Below are 21,019 nucleotides of genomic sequence, written 5' to 3' on the forward strand. Positions count from 1 at the left end.
GAATTTCAAACCATCCTTAATTGACAGCACCTGCGCTACACGTGTCTATGTGAACGATTTCAGGAAGTTTAGTGTTGAGCAGAAATGGAGCGAAAGAAAAAGGGAAACGTTTTGGAAGACGATGTAGGTTTGCTTGGCCATTCTAGGCCTGCTGCAGAAGGAAGGGTTTAGTTATAGTGTCTCTGACTCCTCCAGTGACTGCCACTTTATTTCCTCATTCATACGGTCAATATCAAGGCACATTGGAGCTCATTCATCTTCAGAGGTTTATATCTACCCAGAGGAATCTTGGTTTGGAGAAAGCAATTTCAGTCTACCCCAGCTGTTAAGACCTTTTGATGCATTTTGTCACCTGAAAATGAACAGGAAAAAAGTATCCTGCCTCCTTGCCTTCCTTGAAGATTGAGAAATAAGTGCTCTTGGGGGCTTTTTGACAATAAAAAACTGGTATAATGAGCATGTTAGTATATCAGTATTTTAAAGGCTCCCCCTGGAATTTGCCACATGATGTTTTAATGTGATGTCTTAATAAGATGAACCATACTCCTCCTTATCTGTAGCTCAGCAGACTCATGTTAGTTTACTTGACTATTAAAACATTTCTAATATTTAAAAAGATGGTATTTTGTCCAATTACTTTTCATCCCCTGAAAACTGTTTACACAAAAGTATATTTAAAATACATTGTGGTTATGTACAGAGGCAAAATTACTTTGGTAATTTTAACCACCACTTTAACGATGAGCATTTCAATGATTAAGCTATTAAATCTACTGTGCCAGTTTTTAATGGATCTCGTGCTACATATTATAGCAGTTCATGTTGTGTAATTTTACATTGCAGTCTTACTCTGAGTAAGCAAAAGTTAACTGTAGGGCCGGATCTACAGTGGGGCAAGGGGGGGCAGCTGCCCCCTGCTCTAGAGCCTTGCCCCCTCAACTTTTATGTCTATTAGCCTAAAAGTGATAGCTGAAATTAGTCCCTTTTCTGTATTTGTTTTCTGTATTTATTTTTGTATTTATTTTGTATGTATTTGTGTTTATTTTGGGGAACTTTTTCTTATCTTGTTTACACAGAAACAATTATCTTTGTTCTACCAGAAGAAATAATGATACAATAAATATTTTGTTGACTCCATTTACATAAAGGGGATTTTCAGATACTTCACTGAAAACAACAAAGCAAAATTTGAGAACAGGATATTTTGTGTCTAATTGGTAAAAGGTTGAGTTTTTTTTTTTACTTGTATATTTATTTATTTACTTTGTGGTCTCTGGCTAGCTCCCACACTCTCACCTAACTCAACCTGAAGCTAACATAAACCTGTTTTCCCGTTTTGACATCTAACGCTCAGTGACACCACGGCACTGGAGACGCTGGATGATCCTCTCTTTACGCATCATCACCCTGACAACACACGCTGGCTGCAGGCACGAGGCTTCAGCCGGTACGCGTCTCAGCTTCATTCCTGAGGACAGATGCCTCTGACACCGGAGCGCAGCAGCAGCAGAGGCGCAGTCTGACTCTTCTCCGCTTCGTCGGGATCGCATGAGGATCACTTTTCTTTTATCTTGGTTACTGATCATTGTTTTCATGGATAAGTACACCTCTGCTTTATCACCGGCGCTGGACATCGGCACGGGCTGCTACCTGCTGGTCTTAAGTAAGTTGAAAATCGCACTTAAACTAGAAACAATGACAGTTTATGGTTTTTGAATGCTTCCCATCTCTGATCATCTTAATCCTGTCTGGGAATATACTCTTCAATAGCATTGACTTATTCTCCCGGCTTTGGAGACCTAAACTGAATTAAAAGAGCGTGATCTTTTTTTTATAATCCATTTTGCGCACATGAGTTCAAAGCGGCTTTCTGAGAAAATACTGGGAAAAAAATATAATCTCATGATACTGAAAATGCGTGCAGAACAGAATAAAGTCAGCGGACCGAAAATGTGACAGACGTTTTGCAAAGTCACAGGAGACCTAACGTTTTGCTTAAATCTGAAATCTCCCACACCCACCCTCCACACCGTCATTTAGAAGGTTAGAGTAAGTTTGTGTGGTGTGTAGTGTATTTGCATGAAATCTGTTTGGTACAGTCAGGTAAGGAGAACAGTGGTCTTAGGTTTCAGAGAATATATAATATAACTTTCAGAATAATCCTAAGTGACAGAAGTAAGTCTTCAACCTTGTATGCCGCCCTTTATATAAGATCTTAGATTCTGTGTTTACTAAAATAGTTTATTTAAAAGAAAAACTACAGCCTTCAGGATGGGGGTGGAGGAGGTTATTATTACTTATGTTTGGGATATTATATATCATTACAGTGACAGACATGGACGAGGCCGAGGTAAACACTACCATCATTCACTTATCATTACCTGCCTGTCACCAATGAACGGAGGTCAGAGAGGATGCTGCTCCTCAAGGTGCTCCAAATGCGTGCAGTGGCTGTGATGACAGAAAAAGGTGGAAGGAGGTCCTGGGGTGCAGGAGGGTTAGAAGAATTATGGAAACACAGCTGTGAGGCATTTCCTTGCTTTTTATTGAGAACTGATGCCAGGGGCCATATTTAAAATGAAAATTTGAAATGACGCCAGACAGAAACTGGGAAGAAAAAAATCTTACCAAAGGGGCACTTATCAGGTGAGAGACCAAAGGGGGTGTGGTCTGTCTGTGCATGTGCAGACTTAATGTGAGAATTCAGTGCAGGGATAATTCTGGTGTCCAGCCTGCTGGTAAAGACTTTAAAAACATAGAAATCTCCACAAAGCTACTGTGATCTCCTGATCAATAAGACGGACAGAAGCACAGAGACTCAGTCATCCTCCTGCTATTTCGCACAGTTTATCTGCCTGGAAATGCATCATTAAGCAGTAAGTCTACTGCACAACCAAAGATAGACTGATAGATTGAAATAATAGAGGGTGGAGAATAGCAGCCGAGGACAAAGACCACCGGCCCTTTCATCCACTGATGGCAGGATTTATGAAGCAAAGCAGCAGAGGTTCATAATCCAAATGTTTGAGGTTTGATGTATTGAATTGGTTCTTCTAATGGACAAAAACAGTTGGTGTAGTTGTTCTGTCTGGGAACCACATTCACCTCATACCTGCAGGTCATCCCTGCTGATCTTTCTGTTATCCAGCATGAGAAATGTGTGCCTTATTTTATTTTTGTGCTGCATTTTGCATTTAGAATCAAACATGATTTCAGAATGTAGCTGGCCTTTCATGTGTTTTTAGGTGGTGACGTGGTGGGATTGGGAGGACAGCAATGCTTTGCAATGCTTTGAGATAAAAACATAGATGAGCTGTAGTTTGTAGTCTGACAGATTGTGCTACAGGGAAGCTGGATAAATAATGCAAGCTAAGAGAAGTTAGAGAAAGATAAACCGTGCTGTGTTTTGATGCTGGATGATTAATACAAAGCCTGGTCTGATTTCATTTCTGTTCGGTTCTCTGCTGCCCACAGGGGGGGAAATACACTATATAGGGCTTAATCAATCACTTCCACTGAAATCAGTCCCGACACCATCGCTCTGCTTCTGGTTATGAGGCAAGTTTCTTCCCAGAAAATTTCACACAAATACAGACAAATTATATCCAGTGATTGAAGTCATAGTCACATCACAGGAACAGAAAAACAGCACATGTGTGCAGGGAGACGTCCACGTGCACACTCATAAAAGCTGCTAAAAGGCTAAGAAAAGTTTAGTAACAGTTTGAATTCCCCCCTAATAATGATAGAAGACCAAGTTAGCTACAGCTGCATTAAAGTAATCCGATTGACTTCCTATTCTAAACCATTCTACTCCAACTGTTTGTAGTACAGTCCCTTTATCCTGATGTTCCCACACAGTGTCTACACCCTTGACTTTGTGCAGAATGGCCAAAGATTAAAAAAAGAAAATTAATTCCCTTTGGATTCAAATTAGCCCTTGCATTGTTTAAAGCATGCCTGCTTAGAAACAAAAGGATCCTATGTTTATCTGTGAGGGTTAAACACTAAAGACCTTTACCGGGGCGAGGTCTACAGGGGACCCAAACAAAAGGATGACCATTTATTTGACTTGCACGAACAGTTAAGGATACTAAAAGAGTCAGAGATAACATCTGACGAGCAGCATGAGGAACAGGAGCATGAAACACCATGAACAAGACTACAGACACAGAGTGTTGGAGCCAAGTCCAGGCCAATAATTTCACTCAGTTACATCATGCCATATTTAAGTATTTGTCATGATCTTTAAGTTTCCATTATAATCTTGATCATTTTATGTTATAATGTAATATGCTGTGCTCCATAAATTAATCCTGCTTTATTAGTCTGTTGTTGTTGTAAAGTGTTGGTAGATGTCGTAAAGGGGTGTGTATTTGGCCCACATGCGGAGGGGTGTGGGTAAAAAAGGTTAGGTAAGCAAGCAGGACGTGGAGCAACAGTTTTCTGAATAATGTAGCGGCAGCCTTCTGTCCTTCTTTGCCGCTTCGTTTCCCATAGTGCGGAGCAGAATGTTGGACTTTTTTCCTGTGACCTGTAAATCCTTCATCAGCTCATCTGTACAAAAGGTTCCAGTGCTTCCTGGGTCTAAGAACGCGTATGATTCAACTGTTGTGTTGCTCCTTGAACATCTGACCTTCACAGGCACAATTGAGAGTGCACAGACTGCTTTGCCAGCCCCGGTACAACCGCATGTTTCACTGCCTGCTGCTGGAGAAAAACTTGCTGCTGGTTCTCTGATACTTTTACTCTCACTATCAGGAGAAGAGTACTGCTCCTTATGCAGAATGGTGGGATGTTTCTGAGAACAAGTCTCACACGTGTGTCTTTGCTGGCAGCCTTTGCTCAGATGCCCCTGTGACAGGCAACCAAAACACAAGCTCTTTGATTTGAGGAAATCAAGCCTTTCTCTGTGAGGCTTTTGCTTGAGGAGTCTGCAGGTACTGAGGTTATGCCCTCCCTTATGACAGAAAAGACACTGTCTTCCACCTGTAGGGCCTATATTTTCCCTTTCCCTCTTTGTCTGCTCTGCACTGTTTAATACAGGTGCTGTATTAGTAGCAAAGATGCTTTCCCTCTCCTTGAATTTCAGAGCATTCTCTCTGCACACCTTTGCTTTGCCCTTGTCTCTAGACAAAGTGGTGTCCTGAATGTTACCAAATAATGGGTGAGAAGCGATCTTTGCCTGCTTCTCTACAAAACTGACCAGATCAGCGAATCTAGCTCTCATTGCTGTACGTTCTTGAATGTCACAGGCGAAACCCCTCCACCTTTCCCTTAATTTAAAAGGAAGCTTGGAGATGACTGTTCTCATATTAGTAGGGCTATCCATCTCCTCAATGTACTCCATGCTGTCTACTGTGTTACAGCAACTAGTGAGGAACATAGCAAACTCCGTCAGTGCATCACCATCCTCTGGCTTGATTACAGGCCATTTTAGAGCTCTTTCAATGTAGGCTGAGGCAATAGTATATTCATCCCCGAAATGCTTGCGCAGAAGCCTCTTAGCTTCAGCGTAGCCCCTGTCAGGATACATGTGTGAACAGCTACGAACAAGAACCTTGGGTCTCCCTTGGGTGAACTGCTCCAGGAAGCGCAACCTATCTCTATTGCTGTCTGTCCTTTCCTCAATCCCATGCTCGAACGCTTTCATAAAAAACCCAAACTCCAGTGGATCCCCACTGAATACTGGAACATCCAAAGGAGGGAGAGTGGATGCTTTCTGTTGTTTTACTAGGAGCTCTGTAATCTCATTTTGTCGCTTCATGACATCCAACAAGTCTTTAACATCAGCCATCCTGCCTTGACTAGTAATAGACTGGCTATTATCCTTCTTATTCAATGGATGAGGAAGCCTGCTACTCCTTTCTGAGCCCTGCATTACCTCCGACTCACATTCTCGACCGACATCTCCATGTTCTGGCTGAACCAAACCAAAACTGGCCCCAATACTTTGGCCCGGAGCTCTTTGGCAGGTAGCCATTTTGTTGACCAAGTCAGCAGAAGTGTTATGGGCTGGCTCCTTCATCCATTGAATAAGAAGGATAATAGCCAGTCTATTACTAGTCCTCAGTCTGTTCAGTCTGGTGGGCAAATGGTTGCCAAGGAAGCTATAGTCAAAGATCCACAGGTGTATCCTTTGCAGATGTGCTTTTACATTTTTTAAAAATCTTTTTACAATTTTTACAAACAAAAAGCGACAGTGCAGTGGGAGAAAGACTCTTAGAACTATCCATCCTTTCTATTAATGTTGTAGCTTAACTCAAATAAAATCATCAAACTTTGTACCCTTGAAAAAAAAAGGAGCTGCGTCTTTACATTGTCCCATGTTGTGACCTTTAAGCAAAAGTCACCCTAAATATAAAACACGCTGTTTCTTCTTCTCCTACGTGTCGATGCTGTACCAGTAGACCATTATTAAGCCATGTATGGATTAGGATGAAAACAGCCTCTTCATCTGTCTGTCTAAATCTAACAGTAAGGGCTGTCATACCACTATATAATTGACCCCTTTTCATTTACCCCTGTGTGTATCCATAGATCACAAATGCTGCTGCAGTTGGATCTCTACAGGTCTTTCTCACATCCAGTCTGTCCAGGAGGGACACATGTTTTCAAACCTACTGCTTCTTCTTTTGTCTGCTTCCTTTAGGGGTCACCACACTGGATTATCTGCCTCCACCTCACCCCTTCCTCTCTGTCACATCACCATTCTGCATGTATTCCTTCACTACATCCATGAATCTCTGTGCAGTCTTCCTCTTTTCCTTCAGTTTGGCAGCTCCATGCTCAGCATCCGTTGTCCATTATATCCATGTGCTTCATCTGCATGTGTCCAAACCTTCTCCATATTGAAAGAAGACAGTGCACCATGCAGCTTCAACAACTCTTTCTCATGTCTTTATTGTATGGCTCATTAATCCTTCTGTAGCTCCTACAGCTTTGCACGTCCTCCTTGTTCATAAAAACTGGAATCAGTGTTAAACAACCTGGTCCACTGTGCTTTCTCCTAGACATCTCCATAGCTCCACAGGACCAACCAGCTTTCCACTTTTCATCCTCTTCATAGCTGCCCTCACTTCCTCATTACTAATCCTCTGCAGTTACTGAATCAGGAAGTGCAGAGGATTAGTCAGGAGGAAGTGAGGGCTCCTCTCATTTTCTTCGTTCATCAGCTCCTTAAAGTACTCCTTCCTCTATCTTTAACCCTGGAGAAACCATGGGGTCAAATTTGACCCCATGGTTTCCCTAGTAAACCAATGGGGTCGGATCTGACCCCATGGGTTCTCCAGGGTTAAGCACCCTAACCTCCTGCACGTCCTTTCCAGTTCAATCTCTTGCTAGCCAATTGATACAAATCTTTTTTTCCTTTCTTAGTGTCCACATACAACGCACTTAAAGTCCGTTCCTTTGCCACCCCTCTCTTTGCTGTGTGCATAGCCTCCCAGTACTCCTGTATACTTTTTGCATCTCCCTGACTGTCCCATTTTTTCTTTGCTAACCTGTTCCTTTGAATACTTTCCTGCACAGCCTCGTTCCACCACCAAGTCTTCTTCCTTCTGCTCAGAGGATACACAAAACACCTTCTTGGCAGTTTCTCTCACCACTTCAGTTGTACTGTCCCAGCCATCTGTTATCTCTTACCTACCACCCAACTACTCTGTGTAACATTTGACCTTCTTTAACCTCCTCCATTTAATTCACTCACTTCCTCTCCTTCCAGAGTCGTCCTACAGACTACTGTCTAGCTGCCGAGCTACATTCTTCCCTCACACCAGCTTGCAGTTTCTTTTCTCTTTCACATTACACTTTCTCCAGGATTTAGTCCAGCTGCCTCCACTCTTACACATCACCCTATGTTCCTCCCTCTTCTTGAAGCATGTGTTCACCACAGAAAAAAATCCACCACCGTCTGTTGAGGAGAGAAATCCTTCTGCCTCTGTCTTCTTAAACCATCACCACCCTCTCCCCCTGGCGACACTCTCTACCACTTCATCCAAGTTAGTGTAGAATTCCTCTTTCTCGTGTAACTAACATCTAACTTGTGGGGCATATGCACATTCATCGTCACCTAAACAATTTTCAGCTTCAAACTCATGATCCTGTCTGACTTTTTATTCCCCTCCACAACATTATGCATGCACTCTTCTTCTAACCATCAACCAAATCCATAAAGCAAGTGGTAAAACAGAAGTTCCCTGGGCTTGATCACCGATGTGGTGGGTGGAATTAATGTGACAGTGTGTCTGTATTTCATAACCCTTCCCTCATTTGTATTATAACTGGTTATAATGTGGGTTTTCTAAACATAACTCCTCCAGCCATTAATTCAATCATGAGATAGTGGGTGTGTAGCTAAGACAAACTCTATTTGCAGACATATGGGATGATGTTACATGTCGCCATTGATTCTTTTTTGTTTGCAGAGAGCAGTTAAAGCCACTTGAAAGTAATTTGCAGTGAGCTGGAAGTTGATCGGGTCACTGGGCTTTGAGCTTAAAAAGTCCCAAAGGAGATCTTACATAAAATCAAGAGTTCCTGTGTAGGGAGACTGTCAGAGAATCTCCCTTCACGACGAAGGAGTCTGTCTTAGTGCTGGATATACACAGAAGTGCATTTGTGCTGTTAGTTTTGTCATCTGTTTGTTTCCCTGAGGTTGCTTCCAGCAAAAAAAATCAATGCAATATTTTGTTCAGCAAGACAGGGCATGAACGTTATATGAAAACAATGTATACCTGCTATCTAACAGCCAGTAGGTGGGCGAAATATTGTATGAAGTCAAGGAAAGTTGGGAAACGGCTCATCACTTGATTTAAAACCTCAATAAAAATCTTTCTAATCAGTTTATGGTTTAATTGCTTGTTTCAACTCTTATTAAATAAACATTATGTTCATGTTGTAACCTCCAGTATGATTTAGAGTCAAACAGAAAAAAAAGCAGGATCCTTTAGGGCTTATTGAACCTGTGACTGAGAAATTACTACCTTATAAGTGTCTTCAACTTATGAGCTTGATCCACCTCTCACTCATCCATCCATCCATCTTCTTCCGCTTATCCAGGGCCCGGGTCACAGGGGCCTAAGCAGAGAATCCCAGGCCTCCCTCTCCCCAGCCACCTCCTCCAGCTCATCCGGAGGAACATCAAGGCATTCCCAGGCCAGCTGTGAGATAAAATCTCTCCAGCGTGTCCTGGATCTGCCCAGGAGATCCAGGACACGCTGGTCTGCCAGGAGCGGAGCCCCTGGCAGACCGATTCCCGGCTACCAAGACCTCTCACTCATGATGTCTGATTTTAAAAATATATGCGGCCATAATGCTGAACTCCTCTTAAGACAATGGACTTCTGCAACATTAAAGTAGTCCTTCAAGCGCTAAGACAGAAGCAGGTGCAGGAAAGGAGTTTCTTGGTGTTCTAGTTTACGGGGAAAGGTTAACAAGATTACCCACAGTAGAAGAGAGTGAGAGGAAAGTACACAGTGCTCTAAGCTGAGGTTGCTCAGGAATAATCCTCACCTCTGGAAACTGTTTCATGTTCAAGCCAAGGAGCAGACGTGGCACACTATAGGCTAGCTCTAATTACAGCCTGAAGCTCAGCAGGTCATCATTCAGCATCTGGACATTTTTCACATTTTTCATGTTCTCCACCTTTTGACATCAGTTAATGGATTCTTAGTCAGTCACATTTCTATTACTGCTCTAGAGGTGAATGCCACCTAACAGTCTGCAGGTGTTGTCATGACAGCTATCTCTCTGAAATACACGGGCATTGATCCAAATCTACCAACCGAACCTCACAGTTCAACACTGCGGAGGCTGTGAAGAAAGCTGATTATACATGAGCACTTTAAAAGCACTTCAACACAATGTGTACACTTCTCTCCTTCCCTGCAGAACATTTTATTGTCACTTTTCTTTTTAGATATTATCCATCCTCATCAGTTCATTCTCTTAGCCATTGCTTTACCATGACTGTGAGACCAGCATCAAAAGCTGATCTAGCAACAAATATTTGTGCCTCCTTTTAAAAAATCCCATCTCTTATTTCCCCACATCGGTGATTTTTTAAACCTTTGTTGTCCTTTTGTTCTCTGCCAAAAACAGAAGCTAGGCTCTTCTTTCTACACTAATCACAGCGATAATGGTAAATGGCCTGTATTTATATAGCGCTTTACTAGTCCCTAAGGACCCCAAAGCGCTTTACATATCCAGTCATCCACCCATTCACGCACACATTCACACACTGGTGATGGCAGCTACATTGTAGCCACAGCCACCCTGGGGCACACTGACAGAGGCGAGGCTGCCGGACACTGGCGCCACCGGGCCCTCTGACCACCACCAGTAGGCAAGGGGTGAGGTGTCTTGCCCAAGGACACAACGACCGAGACTGTCCAAGCCGGGGCTCGAACCGGCAACCTTCCGATTACAAGGCGAACTCCCAACTCTTGAGCCACGATCACCGTATACGTTCACCAATTTCACCGATCTGGCAGGAAATTCATCGAATCACCCACTCCAGTGTTGAGAGTGTTGAGATGTTGAGAGATACAATGGCGGCTTTGTGCTGAGGAAAACAAAAGAGAGGCAACAGAGTTAGCGTTAATCTGTGTCTTTTTTTTTTTTTTTTTTTTTTTTTTTTTTTTTAAATGACATCAGAAACAGCAGTATGCGACATTACGTGATGGCAGAGCTTCAGTTCATCCTTTGTCATTTTTTTTTTTTTTTTTTTTTTTTTTAATAAATAGGACAGGGGGAATGAATGAGAGAAAGAGGGGGAGAGAAAGAAAGAAAACCAAAGGGGAGAAGAGACGGTGAGAAGGGGGGGGAAGAGAGAGAAAAAAAAAAAAGAACTCCTGGGTCACCTGTATGGAGAAAAAAAAAAAAACAAACAAAAAAAACAAACAGAGGAGACAGCAAACAACAAAGAGCAACATAATAATAGAGAAAACAAAGCACCATCACAATAAACTAGCTAGTCATAGATATCAATATTTACTAAATAATAAACGATATTGTGCAGCACGCAAGATAGACAGCGCACAGTGTGCTTTGAGGCAGCAGCCAAGAAAGCTTTAGTCCGCGTCTGTGAATACCCATGTGTGCATACCTGTGTGGATCAGCATGCTTGCATTCCAAAGGTTTCTCCATGTAATGATCTGCTAGGGAGTGTGGGGGGGCCACAGCCCCGTCCTCCAGGGTGTGAAGTGGGTATGGAGGAGATCAAAACTCCAGACATCCAGAGGCCCCCAGAATACAAGAGACCATGGAAGACCAACAGAGGGGCAGCCGCGCCACTGTTCCAGTAAGAGCTGAGGAGAGTCCCAGATGAGGGCTCGCCCAGCAGCCGCGGAGCAGAAGTCAGGGGGAGTTGCAGTGACGCGCCCGTGAGCTCCGCCGGCCCCCAGCTGCGCCTGAGTGACCGAGCCCCAGGCCGAGAGGCCGGGGGCACCCCACCTCCAAAGGGGCCCGAGCGAGCCCCAGGCCCCAGGCCCCAGGCCCCGACAAGCGGCCGCCAAGGAGTGAGCCGGTGTGTACCCGGACGCCCACCCCCAGATACAAAGAACCACCAACACACCGACACCTGAGGGAGTCCGCCACCGGCAGGGGAAGTGGTGGTGGGTGGAGATAGGCCTCCAAACCTTGGAGGGCCTGAGGTGTCCCCAGAGAGGTGGCGTCTGATACCCAACCTGACATATAGACACAGACATACAGGCACACACAGACACAAACATCCATTCCCACCCTCATGCTCTCATATGCACTCACTCCACACTCAACCAACGTGGAGACAGACATAAAGAGACGCTGTACACACAATCACACTCCCCAAGCGTACTCTACAAACCGGGTCTAGGTACCCTTGCCCCTGGAGGGGGGAATTGCACCCAGACCCAGGTGGTGTTTCCCTTTTCCCTGCGGTGGGGAGAGGCAGACCACCCCGACTCCGCAGCAGCAGGGAGGCCCCACACCCCAGACCGCAGTCGGACGGCCAACTCCTCCTACTAGCCCTCCCGCTCCAGCAGGCCGCAGAGAATGGGGGTGGGAGAAGACTCCAAACCTCCCTCCACCCGCTCATTGTAGTGTTGATGCATATGTGTTCTAAGGTGCAATTAAAACCCAGGAGGGCATGGAGCTACCTGCCAAGGAGCAGCAGGTAAGCGCATAGTCCCTCCTGCTAGCCCTCAATGACTAAGTGTATTTAAAATTGAGAGGTGGGCAACGACGTCAGGGGTGAGGTATACACCCTGATGGTAATTTGGACTCCGTGATTGTGCCCACCCCCAAGATCCTATATGTATGTGTAATGAGAGTGTGAATAATGTGAATGTCTAAGTTGTGGGATAAAATTGAGGCAGAGGCAGCCAGAAGGGGACAGGGGGGGGGGGGGGGGGTAGCCTCCTCTGCACCCTGGTGACATACCCCCACTCCAAGGCCCTGCATGTGTGAGTGGTTGTGGAGGAGCGGGAAGAGGGAGGCAGCTGGAGATGGGGAGGGAAGGAAGGGAGGGGCAGGTAACCCCTCCCTGGGGCCAGCTCCCCCGCTGACCCCAGTAGGCACTCCCACCCTTCGCGACCCGCCAGGGAAGGGGGGCCCAGGCCCATCAGACCGGGGCCCAGTGCAGTAGCGCCCTCCGGCTCCACAGAGCCCTGGACAGTCCACCCAACCCCACCACAGAGAAAACTGCACCCACCCCACCATCCACACATCTTCCAGACTACATAAGACAATAAACACCCAGGCTGAGATCTTCCTCCACCTCTCCTGTATCTCCCCCTCCTGCAGAGAGTTCCTGAAGAGAAGAAAGCTCCTGCAAGATGTGACCATCCCCCCCACCAGTTGAAGAGCCCCCCAGGCGGCTCGACGCACCGGCGGCACCCTGCTCCAGGGCCGGGCCCCCATGCACCCACCCGCCCACAACCCCGGCAACACACCAACCAGGACCCAAGCCCCCGAGGCCCGGCCCGGGCCCCAGCCCAGAGACGGAGCGCCCCCAGAACCTCACGCCCATCCCGGACCCACCCAGGGGCAGCCAGGTTGCCAGGTCAGTAACCCACGTCCGTCAGCACAGACCCTCCCCTAGCCCCGCTGCACGCAGCCGCGAGGAAACAGTCACCTGAGAGCCAACAGAGCCCCCAACCGGACGTGACCGCTACCCCGGGTTGAGCCCCCCAAGGAAGATGCCTCCGGGGAACCCCCCGACGCCCTAAGCCTGTCCCTACCCCCTCACCAATCACAACAGTGAAGGCGGGACCAAACTATGACCCCCCACCCCCACTAGGTGATGGAGCTGATAAAAGGGGCCCAGAGCAATTGATCTAATGTGGTGGCAGAGGCTGTGTCAAGACTAATGTAATCTAATAGATAATTTCTATATTGGTTAGAATTAAGATTATTTTTATTTTTCCAGTTCATGAGGACTGTTTTCTTGGCTATGCATAGGGCAGTGAAAACCATATGGGCTATATTCTTTTCTGAAGTGACATTATCTAAGCTGCCCAACAAACACACTAAGGGGGAAGTTGGAATGTTACATTTCAGACACTTTGATAAGTCTTCACATATCTCGCGCCAAAACTTTTGCACTGGTGGACAGAACCAAAGAGCGTGGATGTAATTGTCTGGTGTATTGCCTTGACAGTGTGAGCAGTTGTTGGAAGATGTAAAGCCCATCTTGAACATCCGATGACCTGTATAGTGCACTCTATGAAGTATTTTGTATTGTATTAATTGCAGACTGGGATTTTTAATTAATTTAAAAGTTTTTAAGCAAATCTGAGACCAGAAGTTTTGGTCTAGGTTGACTGATAAATCTGCTTCCCACTTTGCAGTAGGAAGGGATATTGATTCATCTAATTTAGAAAGTGTTCTGTATATTTTAGATAATAATTTGGGGGATTTAAGAGTAAGAAAATGTGCCGCACTTAGTGGTGTTTGTAATTCAACTTGACTGAGGTTAAATTTCTTTTTTACTATGGATTTAATTTGTTGATATTCTAAAAACCTTGTCTTGTTGATCCCATATTGTTCAACTAGTCTGTCAAATGGAATAAATTCTGTTCCCTCTAATATATGTTCTAAGTATTTAATTCCTTTACAACTCCATTCTGGGAAATTAATCATATTATTGTTTTGTAATATGTCAGGGTTATTCCAGATAGGTGTACGTTTGCATGGGATTAATGAAGACTCCGTTATTTTTAGAAACTCCCACCATGCTGTTAGAGAAAAGCTGATGTTGATACTTTTAAAGCATTCATGTCTTTTGATGTTTGAGCTAATAAATGGTAGGTCTGAAATCTCTAGATCCTTGCATAGTGCCTGTTCAACATCTAGCCAGGGCTCAACTAAGAAGGTATGTTTTAACCATTCTGAGATGAACTGAAGCCTGTTGGCTAAGAAGTATTGGTGAAAATTAGGCAGATCTAATCCTCCTCTATCCTTGGTTCTTTGTAGCGTTTTTAAGCTAATACGCGGGGGTTTATCTTTCCAAAGGAATTTGGAAATATATGAATCCAGAGATCTGAACCAATCTTGTGATGGTTTGTTAGGGATCATCAAAAATAAGTAATTTATTTTTGGCGTTAATCTGTGTCTGACGTAATCATGACTTCTTTCTGCTTGAAATGTGAAAGAAATAAGTACTGTTATTTTCAGCTTTGAGCGCCTGCCAATGCCCTAACATTATGGTTTTCTTTCTGTGGTTGTTTTCTGTATTACTGAGAGGTCAGAGGTAAAAGATTACCCTTATATGTGAATATTTAACAGTGTGATAAAAACAGTATTGTTCAGATAGCTCAAATAGACGTACAATGTTTTAAGTAATATCCTTATTGGCCTTTAGACTAAACGGCAGACGTGAATAGTTCTTCAGGCTATGGTCAGATGCTGGTTGGCCTATTTCAAAAACATCTTGTGTTTATCAGGAAAATAATCCCCTAAAGGTTTAATGGGGCAAATGTCATAGTGAGTTTAATGAAACACAGATTTGCCTGAGGTGTGGAAACTGATGTGCAAAATGCTTCACCTTATCTCCGTCTCCGTCTTATACATCTGCTCCAGAAATGCAGGGAGACGAGAGGATAGAGTCAGAAACAACAACTAACACTACCTTATCTATTTTTTTTTTTTAAGATTTCATTAAGATTTCTGTAAATAGAGAATGGAAAAAAATCAATGTGTGGTCAAAAGATACCCAAAAAAGAAAATTCCTTCCTTTAAAACAGTACATTGTAACGTTTTCCTACTGATGGATTTATTTATTTATTTATTTTAAACTGTGCTGCAGATGTGATTTTGCAGCAATTATTTTACAGAAGATAATAAATAAATATAGAGGAGTAAAAAGTGACGTATTTATCTCTGAATTGTGGTCTAAGCGTATAAACTAGTAATAAAAAAGCACCTCACACAAACCTTGAAGCTGCACTTAGGTGCTCGCCTGACTTTTACCTTCCATTATAAAAGAAAAGGTCAAATCATTTTGTAATGGGCTGTGAGGCTGTTTAAAAAGATTAGCATTGTGTGTCATTTGCAGGCAGCCAGTGGGTAAAGCTGTCCTTCTTCCTTAGTTAAACCTCTACCGTGGATTCAATAAACGATGTAACGACCGTGTGGTCGCACTCCTCTCCAGAGAAACAAATCCAACATCCATCCAGAGTCTTGTGTTTGTACACAGATCAGGATCATTGTTAATGCACTGTGTGTTTAACCTGTGTGTCAGTGTATGTGCTTATATGCACTTCTTCAAACACAGGGGAACAGTAATGTGGACCTCACACGTACCGCAATCAAGGCCAGTGAATGCTGATTATTGTTGTTGTTAAATCATCTAACAGCTAAAGGACAAATTTGACATAATTTAACGCACGATTAATATGCATCCAAAGGCATCAACCACTTTAAACACCTTTGCAGACGGCATGTGTGTTTGTGTAGCTAGACTTCTATTCATTATATCATCTTCTCCTCTTCCTCTGTATCCCAGCTGTGCTCTCCATTGTGGGAAACCTGCAAGTCCTTATCGTGGCATTCAAAAGGTCGTCCAGGATGAAACCGCCGGAGCTGCTGAGTGTGAATCTAGCCATGACAGACCTGGGAGCAGCTGTCACCATGTACCCTCTAGCTGTGGCGTCTGCCTGGAGCCATCGCTGGCTTGGGGGAGATGTTTCCTGTGTCTATTATGGCCTGGCAGGATTCTTCTTTGGCATGGCCAGCATCATGAACCTCACCATCTTGGCTGTTGTGCGCTTGATTGTGTCCCTCAACCTGCAGTCACCTAGTAAGTAATTCAGGGCTGACAAAAATACTGTTTCCAAAGATGCTCTTCCCACATCTGCCTCTTTTCATGTATGCATAGAACCGGCAGAGAGGTCACAGACAAGAGCCATGCTGTCAAATATAAAAGAGAATTAATGGAAATAAAAATCTTCTTACCTTTGTATTACATACCATCCGCAATGTTTTCTAATTGTTTGAAGGTAGAAACATCTCGCTCACGTCCATATGTTTAAACCTGTTTTCAGTGTAACTGTGTAACAGAGTTTTTGCGTTTTAACATAAAGGCAACTGTTTTTGTGTTTCGGTGTTTAATAAATAAAACTAAATTATTTCTATGCATGTGATATGTGATTTAAGAAATATAGGATCTTATCTAAGCTCTGCCATTTAACTGCATATAAGAAGGAGAAAGCAACTGTTCTCTTTATTTCTCACTGCAGGGGAGAAAATCAGTTGGAAGAAGGTGAAGATGCTGTGCCTGTGGTCCTGGCTGTATGCTTTGATCTGGGCTCTGTTTCCCATAGTGGGCTGGGGTCGATACGGCCCAGAACCCTTTGGCCTGTCCTGCTCACTTGCCTGGGGCCAGATGAAATATGAGGGATTCTCTTTTGTTATCTCCCTGTTCTTCTTCAACCTGGTCATGCCTACTGTCATCATCCTCTGCTGCTACTTTGGCATCGCCATCAAACTCTATTTCACCTACAAAAAGTCGATGCACAACAGCCACAGAATCCCCAACATCGTCAAGCTCCATCGGAGGCTGTTACTAGTGAGTCGCTCTTTACTGAAGATTATAAAGATCTGAAACTGTAGTTTGCTTTAAAGGGTTAAAATTCTGAAAATTGTTGAATATTTGATCATCGAGAGAGACGGTTCATCCAGTCAGCACTATACCCTGTGGTTTGGTCAACCAATGGCTTGATGTTAGTTAAGTTCCCTCCTATTCCTTTCTCAGAATCAGTTCATTTTAATTTTTTTAGGACTGAAAAGCACATTTAACCTCGTTGTTGAAAACTTTAAGCCAATCCATTTTACACCCACAAGTGTCACAATCTGGAGCCAAATGTAAGCATACCTTCTGTCTATGGTTTAATTAAGAGGCACTAAAAAAGAACTGGTCCTTATCAGGTTTTAAAATTAGGTAAACCATATGACATATTACACCATGTCATTATTTATTGAACAAAACCTAAGCAACAGTGCAGAAGCAGTGTGTCAAAAAATTAGGAAAACCCCATCGCCTCTGTCAGTGCGCCCCTGAGCGGCTGTGGCTACAATGTAGCTGCCATCACAAGTGTATGAATGTGTGTGTGAATGGGTGGATGACTGGATGTGTAAAGCGCTTTGGGGTCCTTAGGGACTAGTAAAGCACTATATAAATACAGGCCATTTACCATTGATGTTGAAGCACCTTAAGCAGCAATTACATCAAATGGTTTTCTGTATGACTTTTTCAGTCTATCACAATGCTGAGGAGGAATTTGCCTCACTCTTCTTTCAGTTCAGTGAGGTTTGCAGGTATTTGTTTATGCACAGCTCCTTTAAGGTTAAACCACAGAATTTAATTTGGGTTGAGGTCTGAGTTTTGACTGGACACCTTGACACCATCGCTACACCTTGATATGTGTGCCTTCGGCCATTCTTTTGGAGATTTGCTGCCGTGTTTGGGATCACTGTCCTGTTGCACGACTCATTTTCCATCAGGCAAATGGCCTCAACCTTGACTCTAGAGCACTTTGGTATACAGGTACTTCATGCTTAACTCGGTGACTGCAAGGTGTCCAAGTCCTGTGGCAAGAAAATGAATCCAAATCATGAACCTGCCACCACCGTGCTTGACAGTTTTTCACACACGGCTTCTGCATTTAGGCTTAGTTTTTATTAAGTAATGCCATGATGTGATGTGTTGCTGTTTACCTGAAGTTGTTATTTACCTCATTTTAAGACTTTCTAAGAACCAGATCATTCTTATTATGTCCCAATATGTAAAACCTGAGAATTGATAGGGGTTTTTTTCTAACCATAACTAAATCAGTGACGCTCCCAATCATAATCCAATGAAATTCTTGCCTTGTCTTTGTTTTCATCGACTTTGAGAGTTTTTTGCTGACTTTATCTTCCTGTTTTATTTCAGATTGCTGTTTTGATCAGTATAGGCTTTATATGCTGTTGGACACCCTACGGTTTGGTAAGCCTGTGGTCCATTTTCCGTGACAGCAGCACCATCCCACCTGAAGTCAGCCTGCTGCCGTGCATGTTTGCAAAGAGCTCTACTGTTTACAACCCTGTGATCTACTACTTCTTCAGCCAAAGCTTCAAAAGGGAGGTCAATCAGCTGTCGTGGCTGTGTTTATGTTGTAAGCCGTGCAAAGTCTCCAACACGATCAGTGACAACAATATTTACATGGTTAGTGCTAGCATCAAGCCCAAAGAACAACCACGATCTACCTTGCAGGAGATCACAGAATCCAAGTCAGTGACTTTGGGTTGAAAGACTGGTTTGTTTTTTGGAGCACACTTGAGAACAAAGACTGAAAATAATGTGTTATCAAGACAGACAGAAGTTTTTTTGTTTGTTTCTTTCCAAACGGTGTGTGGTATTATACCACAGCAGGGTAATACTTGGCCCTTTTCTGACTGGCCATGACATGTGGGAGGATGTGTTTGCACAATGTATTAAATGCTGTGAATGTGGAGCCAACAAAAGCTGTTATTTGTTATTTACTACATATACACACAAACACAATGAGATGTGAAAGAGGCAGAGGAGTGAGAAGACAATCAACTGCGACATATACTCAAACTGTGCAAATGTGCACTCTGCAGCAATGTAGGTTTTGAACAATCAAAACTTAGGGCCACTCTTTTTATTGTTGTCACCACATTTTACTGCAGTGTTTCCCACAGGCTGTTACCAGTGGGAATGCATTATTATAGGGGAAGGTTGTTTTCCATCCAGTTTATAGATATAAAAGCCAAATGCCCAATGCTACAAACTTTCAATAGATGCTACACTTTCCCAGTGTTTCCAAATACTCGGCACATTTCAGCCTGATGTTCCCTTTTAACTTTTAACCAAGAATAGCTGATCCCTATTTTACACTCCCTGGCTTTAAGTCCCAACCAGTAGTGTGAAGAAGACTGAATTAATGATTGTTGAGAAAGGTGGCTCCTTCATTTAAAAGTGAGATATAAACCAAAGGTTGCGCAGAAAAATACAACAAAAACCTTGATCATAGCAAAGAAAAGGTGATTTTTTACTTCAAAGTGGACCTATTCTGCTTTTCCTGATCATGTCACATAAACTGTTTTGGTAGTGGATGCTCCAATTAAACATGGCCAGAGTTTCAAATACTGGGTTCAACTGAAGTCCTGGTGAACCAAAACACTGTCCTAAATGTCCAACTTGTTTCTCTTTTCTTGGATCTGTTTGATGTCAGAGAGAGAGAACATGGTGGCCCTAATTCTCCTCCATATCTCAGACACACAGATCTCACTGCGAGAACAGTAGCACATTTGAGAGCGGCAGCCAATCAGAAGAAAGCTGGCTTAAATGGAGGGTTGTTTTTGAACTGTGAAATGTGGAAAGCAAGAGCTAGCTCTGGAGTTAGGTATTAAAAATACGGGACTAGTAATGAGCAGGATAGGTCCACTTTAATGATTCAGGTTCAGTATACACGTGTATTTGAATAGGTTTGTGATTATTTTGAGATACTTGATCTGGTTTTCCTGAAAAAAAAAAAACCCACAATCATATTTTTGACTGACATTTTATTTCTGGAACAGCACAGGCAGTTACCGTATGTGTTAAATAGGTATTGTGTTGTACTGTTATTTCAGCAACCTGACATATGCATGGTTTAATCAGTGATTCTGACAACACCCATGTTGTGAGCATGTACTGTATTGGTATCTCTTTCTATCTCGGTCCAGTGCGTCTCGCCCAGCGTCATCTGGGACAGGATCCCTCTCTTTGGAGTTTATCTTGTTTTGATGAAATTAAAATGACAGACAGAATTTTCTTTGCTTTGTTTATTTTTGGAGCTTTAATGCCAACAGTGTGTGGCCGTGTGTGCTGGTAAATATCTGTATTGGGATGTCCTTTTGTTTGATAGCATCTGAAAGAGTTCGTTCTTGATTAACAGAACACACGTGGCTTTGCTTTCATTCGTTTTCAGTCAAAGTCATGAACACTGGCTGCTTTTAGTCATAGTCTACATCCTTGTTTTTAAATGTGGAGCCAGAATGTGAAGTGCGTTACATTTCAAAACACTTCTCTAATACAAGTGTGTTGTGACAGAGCCTCATTTGCAGCTCATTCGGCTTTGAAAGGTTGGTTTAGTGTTGAGACATCGACTTAAATGGTGGCACGAACTGAATCTTCAGCTGATGTTAACTCCCTTTGCCTTTGATATTGGAGTTGGTGTTTTAATTTTGTTGTGTGTGGCAAGCAGACTTTTTTTATTTCTTGCAACTTGTAACTACTGTTGACGATCGTGATTTGTGAATGTAGCGTTCTGAACACTGAACATATTTATGTATATAAGGGATTGTGCATATTTGAAAATAAACACTTAATGAATGCATTAAAGTCTTGGAAAATGACAATCACACATTCGATCTCCAACAAGAATAATGAAAGAAGACTGACATTTAAGTCTATGTTTTCTTAATCTCGTTTTAACCCTCTCAAGGCAGGCGTTGCCGATTTGCAACAGTTAAAAACTACCAACCTGATTAC

The 21,019-nt window shown here is 43.2% G+C and overlaps 1 protein-coding gene across 1 annotated transcript; it reads left to right on the forward strand.

The window, feature by feature from the left end:
• Positions 1 to 1,486: 1,486 nt before the first annotated feature.
• On the forward strand, positions 1,487 to 20,795 carry opn8b (opsin 8, group member b). The gene is made up of 4 exons (XM_085433483.1): positions 1,487 to 1,663; positions 15,986 to 16,279; positions 16,719 to 17,047; positions 18,413 to 20,795. Exons 1-4 carry the CDS (start codon positions 1,549 to 1,551, stop codon positions 18,767 to 18,769), a joined length of 1,095 nt encoding a protein of 364 aa, XP_085289609.1. The 5' UTR covers positions 1,487 to 1,548; the 3' UTR covers positions 18,770 to 20,795.
• Positions 20,796 to 21,019: the final 224 nt, after the last annotated feature.

The sequence above is a fragment of the Copadichromis virginalis genome, linkage group LG15, assembly GCF_057382275.1.
Source record: "Copadichromis virginalis isolate Kocher_CV1m ecotype Utaka linkage group LG15, C_Virginalis_male_GT1.1, whole genome shotgun sequence".
Taxonomy (NCBI): domain Eukaryota; kingdom Metazoa; phylum Chordata; class Actinopteri; order Cichliformes; family Cichlidae; genus Copadichromis; species Copadichromis virginalis.